This window comes from Neopelma chrysocephalum, unplaced genomic scaffold (genome assembly GCF_003984885.1).
Source record: "Neopelma chrysocephalum unplaced genomic scaffold, ASM398488v2 Primary Assembly neopelma1_125, whole genome shotgun sequence".
Taxonomy (NCBI): Eukaryota; Metazoa; Chordata; class Aves; order Passeriformes; family Pipridae; genus Neopelma; species Neopelma chrysocephalum.
This window is the reverse complement of record NW_020897787.1, coordinates 732,979-741,036: the sequence shown is the minus strand read 5'-3', so window position 1 is coordinate 741,036 and position 8,058 is coordinate 732,979. Positions and strand designations below refer to the sequence as shown.

At 46.8% G+C, this 8,058-nt stretch overlaps 1 protein-coding gene and 1 non-coding gene across 2 annotated transcripts in view; both read left to right on the top strand.

Annotated features, from left to right (window-relative positions):
• The first annotated feature begins 11 nt into the window (after nt 1-11).
• SF3B3 (splicing factor 3b subunit 3) overlaps nt 12-8,058 on the top strand; it is a 29,049-nt gene continuing 21,002 nt past the window's right edge. The window contains exons 1-9 of the mRNA XM_027698365.1: nt 12-111; nt 805-916; nt 1,367-1,693; nt 2,794-2,966; nt 3,322-3,463; nt 4,380-4,492; nt 5,197-5,334; nt 6,502-6,605; nt 7,820-7,985. Coding sequence (XP_027554166.1) covers nt 847-916; nt 1,367-1,693; nt 2,794-2,966; nt 3,322-3,463; nt 4,380-4,492; nt 5,197-5,334; nt 6,502-6,605; nt 7,820-7,985 — 1,233 coding nt within the window. The 5' untranslated portion in view covers nt 12-111; nt 805-846. The remainder of the gene's footprint in view (nt 112-804; nt 917-1,366; nt 1,694-2,793; nt 2,967-3,321; nt 3,464-4,379; nt 4,493-5,196; nt 5,335-6,501; nt 6,606-7,819; nt 7,986-8,058) is intronic.
• On the top strand, nt 4,651-4,730 carry LOC113974854. The gene has a single exon (XR_003536661.1). It is a non-coding gene; the product is annotated as a small nucleolar RNA SNORD111 (small nucleolar RNA).

Sequence of the window (8,058 nt, the reverse complement as noted above, 5' to 3'; positions counted from 1 at the left end):
GGGAAGGCGCGGGAGGGCAGCGCGCAGACGCGGCGCTGATGGCGGAGGCGGCCCGGGGCGCGCCCGCCTAGGCCGGAGCAGCATCCGCCGCCATCCGCTGCCGCACGCACGGTGAGCGCCGCCCCGGCCGCCCGCCCGCCGCACCGCGGCCGCCAGACGCGGGATGGGCCGCGGGTTTGACGGGGGGAGCGCCGCGGGCCCCCCGGGGCCTGGGCCAGAGGATGGGGGGGGCGGGCAGCCAGGCCGGGCCGGGTACTGACCAGGGGCTGGTCCCGGGGGATGAGCGGCCGCGGGGAGCGGGCCCGTGCTGGCCCCACGCCCTCCCGGGGCCACAGGGAGGTTCAGGGCCACCTGCGGCGGCCCCTTGATGCTGGGGTTGCCGGGGCTTCTTCCCGCCTTCGTCCCGCCGGGAGGGATCGGCCCCGAGCGGCTGCGGGGGGTGGGCTCGTGTTCGGTGAAACGGGGAGGTGCGGCGGGGTCACGGAGGTGTGACGGCGCGGGGCAGCCTCGGAGGGATTCCCTAATTGTGTTCAGTTTCAGGGCACCTAAAGCCACGAGTAATTAGCGGTAATTACTGGGAGTCCTGATCGGTCGCGCGTCAATAAGGAGCTCATCTGCCGCTTGGCAGCCTAGGCACTCTGGGAGAGCCTTTTGCCTCGCAGCACTAATAAACACCTAATGACTGTGGCAGTCGTGCTCCTGATGTAAAGCGTACGTGCAGCTGTACGAGGGCAGCGGTTCTCTCTGTGCTGTGTGAAAGCCTTTGGTTTAGCAGAGTTTATATTTTTGTTCTCCCTGTTGCAGGCTCAGTGAAGCTGCAGTAGCTGAAGCAAACCCGTTGCCAACATGTTTCTGTACAACCTGACGCTGCAGCGTGCCACTGGCATCAGCTTTGCCATCCATGGCAATTTCTCAGGTAATTTTCTCCTCCTCTCATGCCTTTTGGCTTGAGCTCTTTTGGGTAGTTCAGGGAAACACGTGGGGTTTATTTGGTTTGGTGCTGAAGCTGGGCTGCTTCAGTACAGTGTGGTTTTTCTGATGCTAAGTTGTTGTTTGCTCTCAAGTGTTACCTGAGCTGTGGTAACTTGTGGAAAGATCAAGAGAAGTTTGGCTTGATTATCTATGAATTTGATTTATCTATAGATTTAACATAGTATTTTGTCTAATTTTCTGGTCTGTTAAAAGATGTTCAAACAATGGTGGTACCTGATGCAGTGAATAAGTTGTTTTGAATTCTTCCATCGTAATCCTAAAACTCTGGCATTTGGAAGCCATGAAGTTTTCCCTTTCCCTTTGAAATGCTTCCCGAAGCTGCGCCTTCTGCTCTGTTGTTGCTGACCTGTCCTTGTGTTTTTGGGTCCTTCAGGAACCAAGCAACAAGAAATCGTCGTTTCCCGGGGCAAGATCCTGGAGTTGCTCCGCCCCGACCCCAACACGGGGAAGGTTCACACCCTGCTGACCGTGGAGGTGTTCGGGGTCATCCGGTCCCTCATGGCCTTCAGGCTGACGGGTGGCACCAAGGACTACATTGTGGTGGGCAGCGACTCGGGGCGCATCGTCATCCTGGAGTACCAACCCTCCAAGAACGTGTTTGAGAAGATCCACCAGGAGACCTTTGGCAAGAGCGGGTGTCGCAGGATCGTGCCAGGCCAGTACTTGGCTGTGGACCCGAAGGGCCGCGCTGTCATGATCAGTAAGTCACTCTGTCAGCTTGTGTTCCCCTTGTTTTTTCTTTCCTCTTGTCTTGTGGATATTTATTTCGGAGTAAGTTGTCTGCCAGGTGTAATTGGAAGTGTTTCTCGGGCAGTTTGTTGGGCTGTGAGATGTGTCAAGGAGAGTGCAGGGCATACACAGTAGCTCCTCAGTGCTGATGGAGCTGCACAAGTGAATTCTGACACTGGGCCAAAACAAGTTGGAAAAAGTCCAGCATGGTTGGCCCTGCACAGAGCCCTGAAGTGTGGGAGAGAAGGTGGGATTGCAGCATGGTCAGTCAGCTCCCATGGCCTGAAATGATGTTCTGAGTTCATGTCTCTTCTCTGAGCTGTATCCTGAAGACAGCCAGGTGCATTTCTGATCAGGCTTCATGGGTAGAAGGACACTTGGGGAAAGTTGTTTTGTTTTTATTTTTTTGGTAAGATGTAGCACAAGGTGTTTTAGGGACTTGACAGGGAACTCTCTCAGTTTGCTGATGGCAGCTTTGTGCAGCTCTGGGTACTTGCACACTGAGATGGAATGATGCTAGTTTACCAATGCCTCTTAATATTGCTAATAGCAATAAATAATAGTTTACTTTCTAACAAGTCTGGTTGTCCTGTGTGAGAAGGTAGCACAGTCACAGCTGTGCCATTCCTGTTGATATATGAGTGGTGTTTATGTTGGGGGTGCTGTGTGCCAGGAAGGAATGCATTTTCTTAGTTACAGCATTTCTGAGGAAAAGTTCTCTTGCCAAATAGCTTTGAAGAGTGGAACATCTGGCTGCTTCTTTCCATTTGTTTTTGCTTCCCTGCAGTCTGTGTGTGCTGAAGGAGCGAGTAGATCTGCCCATAGCCATTGTAGATGGAATATTGGGCTTTGCGAATGTATCTCAAAGGGTCAGTCCTTGGATTTAAAGGGCTGGAGTTGTCATTCATGCTTGCAGCCTGGAAGATGTAAAAGGAGACATTGGAGGTTGGTTGGTGGCAGAGAGATAAACACCAGTGGTCAACTTCAGCTGAATTAGTGCTGACATTCTCCTGTCGAGTCAGATTTGATCATCAGGTGATGGCCTTCAGGTGCTGTTGTCCTTCCTTGCAGGTGCCATTGAGAAGCAGAAGCTGGTGTACATCTTGAACAGAGATGCTGCTGCTCGTCTCACCATTTCCTCCCCGCTGGAAGCCCACAAGGCCAATACCTTGGTCTACCACGTGGTGGGAGTTGATGTGGGGTTTGAAAACCCCATGTTTGCATGTCTGGAGATGGATTATGAGGTGAGAAGAATTTGATTTCTCTTTCCTGTCTTTTGAGCTTTGTTGTTCCCTGTTCTGTTCTTCATCTGTCTGTGGGGAACAATGGCTGCTTTTGCTGCTTGGGACAGCTTACTGGTTTTTTGTTTTGCCTTCAGTCAGAATGGGCAAGACTCTTCTGTCTCGATAATTCTTACTGTTCTTGCTATTCAGCTGCAAATGTGCCTGTTTTCTTTTTCTGAACTTTTTCTGTGCATCTTCCACCAAGTCCTCTTTTGGCCTTCGTTCTATTGTTACTCAAAACTGTTTACCCACACGTCAGCTTTGCTCCTCCTTTTCATACTTTTCTTGAAAGACACCTCCGTGTTTTCTCTTTTAGGAAGCAGACAACGATCCAACAGGAGAAGCTGCAGCCAACACACAACAGACATTGACATTTTATGAACTGGACTTGGGTTTGAACCATGTCGTTCGGAAGTACAGCGAGCCCCTGGAGGAGCACGGCAACTTCCTCATAACAGGTACTGCCCACAAAGTCATTTTCTCTTGGATCTGCTCGGTTCCCATTCCTCAGGAAAACAGAATCAATATACCTTACATCTTAGGAATTGTTTTGATGGTAGTCTGAGCCATTGATATAAAATAATTGACCTTGTTGTCAGGTAATACGTGTTGGTTCACACGTGGAATGGTAGCAATGCAAAAGCATCTCTGTTTAGGTAGTGCATAGGTGCTGTTGTACTCTCTTGCATGGGATTCCATCAACTAGAGGCAGTAGGTGAATCCATGCAGTAAAAGCCCATTTGTAGGGCTTGGATGCAAAGCCAACCTCACACCTTCAGCCTGGGAAGGTGCTGCAGGTTCCTCTTCAAGCACAGAAGACATTGAGCTGGGAGAGCATCCTTGTATGCTTGCCCGGTTTCATCTCCTGTATGCAGCTGTCAGACACCAAATATCAGGCTGGATCTGACCACTACTGCTGTTTTGATATCTTTTGTTAGGCCGGAATCTCAATAGAAGCATTTTTAAAACCATACTCTAAAAATAAAAGATATCTCAGAAAACCATCTGATAGATTTTTCTGACAGCAAGCAAACATGCCAGTAACCCAAGGCTTGTGTCTAACTGACAAGTTGCTAGTGTGGTATTTTGGTCTTGTCATGGCTTTCTAGACAAGAATAAGGCAGAAAGGATAGAACTTAAGCCATTTCTCTGAAGCTGCATCCTGGTTCCATCTGACCTGTTCTCATGCTGGCACAAGCAGCTGTACTCAGTCTTTTGTCTTCCTTTTCAATAAGAGCAGACTTAGATGTGTAGGGTGATAGAGAACACTGGTAACTACATTGCTTTGAAGAAAACCAAAAGAAATATTCTGCAGGCAGTAAGTCAGATCCATGATAAGGGCTCTTCTCCTGATATACTGTTTTTGTTTTTCAGTTCCTGGTGGTTCTGATGGCCCTAGTGGGGTGCTGATCTGTTCTGAAAACTACATTACTTACAAAAACTTCGGTGACCAGCCTGATATCAGATGCCCAATTCCCAGGAGGCGGGTGAGGATTTTTTAAGAATATGAACGCTTGGTATTTGCCTTTCGAGGTTAAGGGCATCAGGAAGGTTTCAAAGTAATAAAAAAGGAGTTAAAAGTGTGTTGGCTTATCATATATTTCCCTGGCTGCATGTTATCTGGGAGTGGGGACAGAGGCAGGCACAGCCTGAAGTGATGAGCTCAGTTCATGTCTCTTCTCTGAGATGTACCCTGGAGATACAGCAAACACTCTGATCAGGCAGCACTGTCAGTGCAGGGTGGGGTTACTGGAGATGGTGAGTCACAGGGGCTGTTGTAGACGCAGGTGAATTCAGCAGCTGCTCTGTTGCATCTAAGGCTGCTTCTTCTTCCCTTTGGTATTGGGAATTACATGCTGTGGCAGTGCTTTGAACACCTGCCAGGGTGCTCAAAACCAGCTGTGTGTGGGCTGCAGCCCTTTCCTCTGTGTTTGGCTTTGATATGTGAGAGAGTTGTCTGGAGAGGAGAGCAAAAAAAGACACGAGGGGTGATGCTTTAGGCACACCAAAAATGTGTTTCCTTCTGAGGCATAGAGGTACTGAGGGTGACTGTGGGTGCTTTGTGTTAAAAGCCTCCTTGCCAACTGTCAGCTCTTAAAGGACCTGTGAAATGGGAATCCTTCACTCAGTGCAATCACATCTACACTTGCTGGGTAATTCCTCCAGTGACCTCCACTCTCTTTCTTGACAGAATGACTTGGATGACCCAGAGAGAGGGATGATTTTTGTCTGCTCTGCTACACATAAGACCAAGTCCATGTTCTTCTTCCTGGCCCAGACAGAGCAGGGAGACATCTTCAAAATTACTCTGGAGACTGATGAAGACATGGTAAGCATCACGTGAAGGGTGGCAAAAGCATTCATTGAGAGGAGTCCTTAGTCAATTATTTTGATTCTCTAAAGTGATAAATATTTAATATTGTGGGTTTAGTTTTGTAATGTCACATATTTTACGTGGTCTGTAATACAAGTAACACTAGTCACAGCTGTGGGTATTAGTCATACAGAGACACTGCACAAGGTTTGCAAAATCCTGTGAGGATTATACTGCAGTCACTTGGGCATATTTTAGATGTTCTGACAGTGGTCCTTTCTTTAAAAGATGTGAAGTGTGGTCCATGAACCTGCTGGGGAGTATTCAAGAAACTAATTCTGGGGAACTTACTTTCTCTTGATTGCAGTAGGTGCACTCTAATCTCTTAATTGAATATTTACAGGGTGCAATCAATATTTTTGCAAAGTGAAGTAACCATCTTGGTACAGCTGGTCCATGAGTTGAAATAGGAAGCTTGAAGTGACTTTCTGCTGCTTGTCTTAGTATTCTGCTGTGGAAAGATCTCTGCTGCAGCGAATCAGTTGGGTTTTCTTGAATAAATGTTGAATGTTAGTACCTCCTTCATCTAAACGTGTCAGAATTGGTATAAGGGATGATTGTGTAGCAGGCACCAAGCCTGCCAGAGTTCAGGGAGCGTTTGGACAACACTGAGGCACATGGTGTGGTTTTTGTGGTTGTCCTGTACAGAGCCAGGAGTTGGACTCGGTGATTATGGGTCCCTTCCAACTCGGGATATTCTGTGATCTTTAGGTGGCTGAAGATTGTTCTTGGATATTTCACCAAGAGCTTTTTGAGAACATGTCAAATGTAGAAATTTGCTCAATACAGTTATTTTTTTACATGTTGGAGAATGGCTGGTATTCAGTGAAGCAAATTTCTTATCTTCTAGGCAGCTTTCTGGTTTTGCAGCTTTTATTTTCTAAACTGACTCAGTGTTACAAAAGCCAGAAAGTCCTGGAATAAAACAGGCAGCCTGGCTTTTGTGTGCAAAATAGTCTGTTGGATTTTGTGATTTATATCCTGCTGCCCTAAGCTACTGATGTGGTTAAACCTGGCCCACTCTTGCTTTCTTTCTTTGAAGAGGATAGTTAGGCAGATTTTTTTTATTGTATCACACATGTGGTACTTTGTTAGCACAGCCATGTCTTCATCTGCTCCCAGGTAACAGAGATTCGACTGAAGTACTTTGACACTGTTCCTGTGGCTGCTGCCATGTGTGTGCTGAAAACGGGGTTTCTCTTCGTGGCATCTGAATTTGGAAACCAGTGAGTAAACTGTTTGACATCAGTGTTTTTCCCCAAACAAACTGGTTCTGTCTAGGCCTGCAGACTCACCCTTGGGCTTACTGTACTTAGAAAGACACCACCTCTGATTTAATGGCTAAATTAGTGCTTTGTTCACACAACTTGAGAAGAACAGTTGGATTAGACTGTGACTGAATGGGGGAATTTTGTTGTTGTTTGAACAGAGTATTAGATGATGTAGTGCAGAGAATAAAAGATGACTTGCTATTGCAGTAAGCTTTGAAAGAATTGAGCACTTGCTCTTCATCTGGGGTTCATCACGTATCCAGATGAATTTTCCTTTCAATTAGTTTTGTTAATTTTGAATTTTTGTGTGCTATGGCCCACTCAGAAAGGGTTTCTTATCAGTAACTGTGTTCCTTTCCTTAATAGATAGATTTCCATAATAAATATACACTTGAGGGCTTCCTCAATTTACGTTTGGGATTCTAGAATACTCTGAAGGCTTATGCCCATCTTTGGGGATGGTTTAACAGTGTCTAAGTGGAGGATTCACAGGAATAGAGATTTAAACTCTTTTTTTTTTCCTGACTGCATCTGCAGTCAGCCACCTGAGGGAGCCCCAGCCAGTTTGCTGGACTGGATCTGAATTGAGGAGGCCATATTTGAGCTTTATTAAAACCAGGAAGTAACTCAGTTTATCTTTCTTGGGTTTTTTGGTTTTTTTTTTCCTCTGAAATTTAACTGGGTTGTTATGCTATTTAGGCTTATAAATTGGAATAGGGAATATGGTTAAAAATAGTAAGGTGAAAGTATTCTAATAAAATAGGTGACTGTGGAGTTGCAGTCTTAGCCATTGGCCTTGCTTTTGGCCTCAGCTGTCAGTTGGTGCTTTGGCTTTAACTTAAGAATATCTGAAAGGGCAAACAGAAAACACTGAAACTCTGGGATACCTTGCCAGCAGCAGCTACAAATGAGAAAGACCTGAAGCAGGGAGGTTGTGGGGGTGGTTTTTTTGTTGGTGGGATTTGGGGGGGTTTTTTTGCGGGCCTCTGATTCCCTTTAAATGTCTTGTCACCAAGAAGACAATCCTTAGAGCCAAATTTTAATAGCTGTGTAATGTAAGGTTGGATTTCTTTCCTTCCCACTGCCTGAATATCTGGCTAAACCTTACTTGGAGAAGGCTACATGAGCTTTGCACTGAACATGGTGTTGTTCTTGCTTCCTGTCTCCAGTTACCTGTACCAGATCGCTCACCTGGGGGACGATGATGAGGAGCCAGAGTTTTCCTCTGCCATGCCCCTCGAGGAAGGAGATACCTTCTTTTTTCAGCCACGGCCTCTCAAGAACCTGGTGCTGGTGGATGAGTTGGACAGTTTGTCTCCTATTCTGTGTTGTCAGGTATGCTGCCGTCGGCAAGCTCCCGTTTGCCATGGACATAAGTGAGTGGAGTCACCAAAGCTGTGTTATCCTG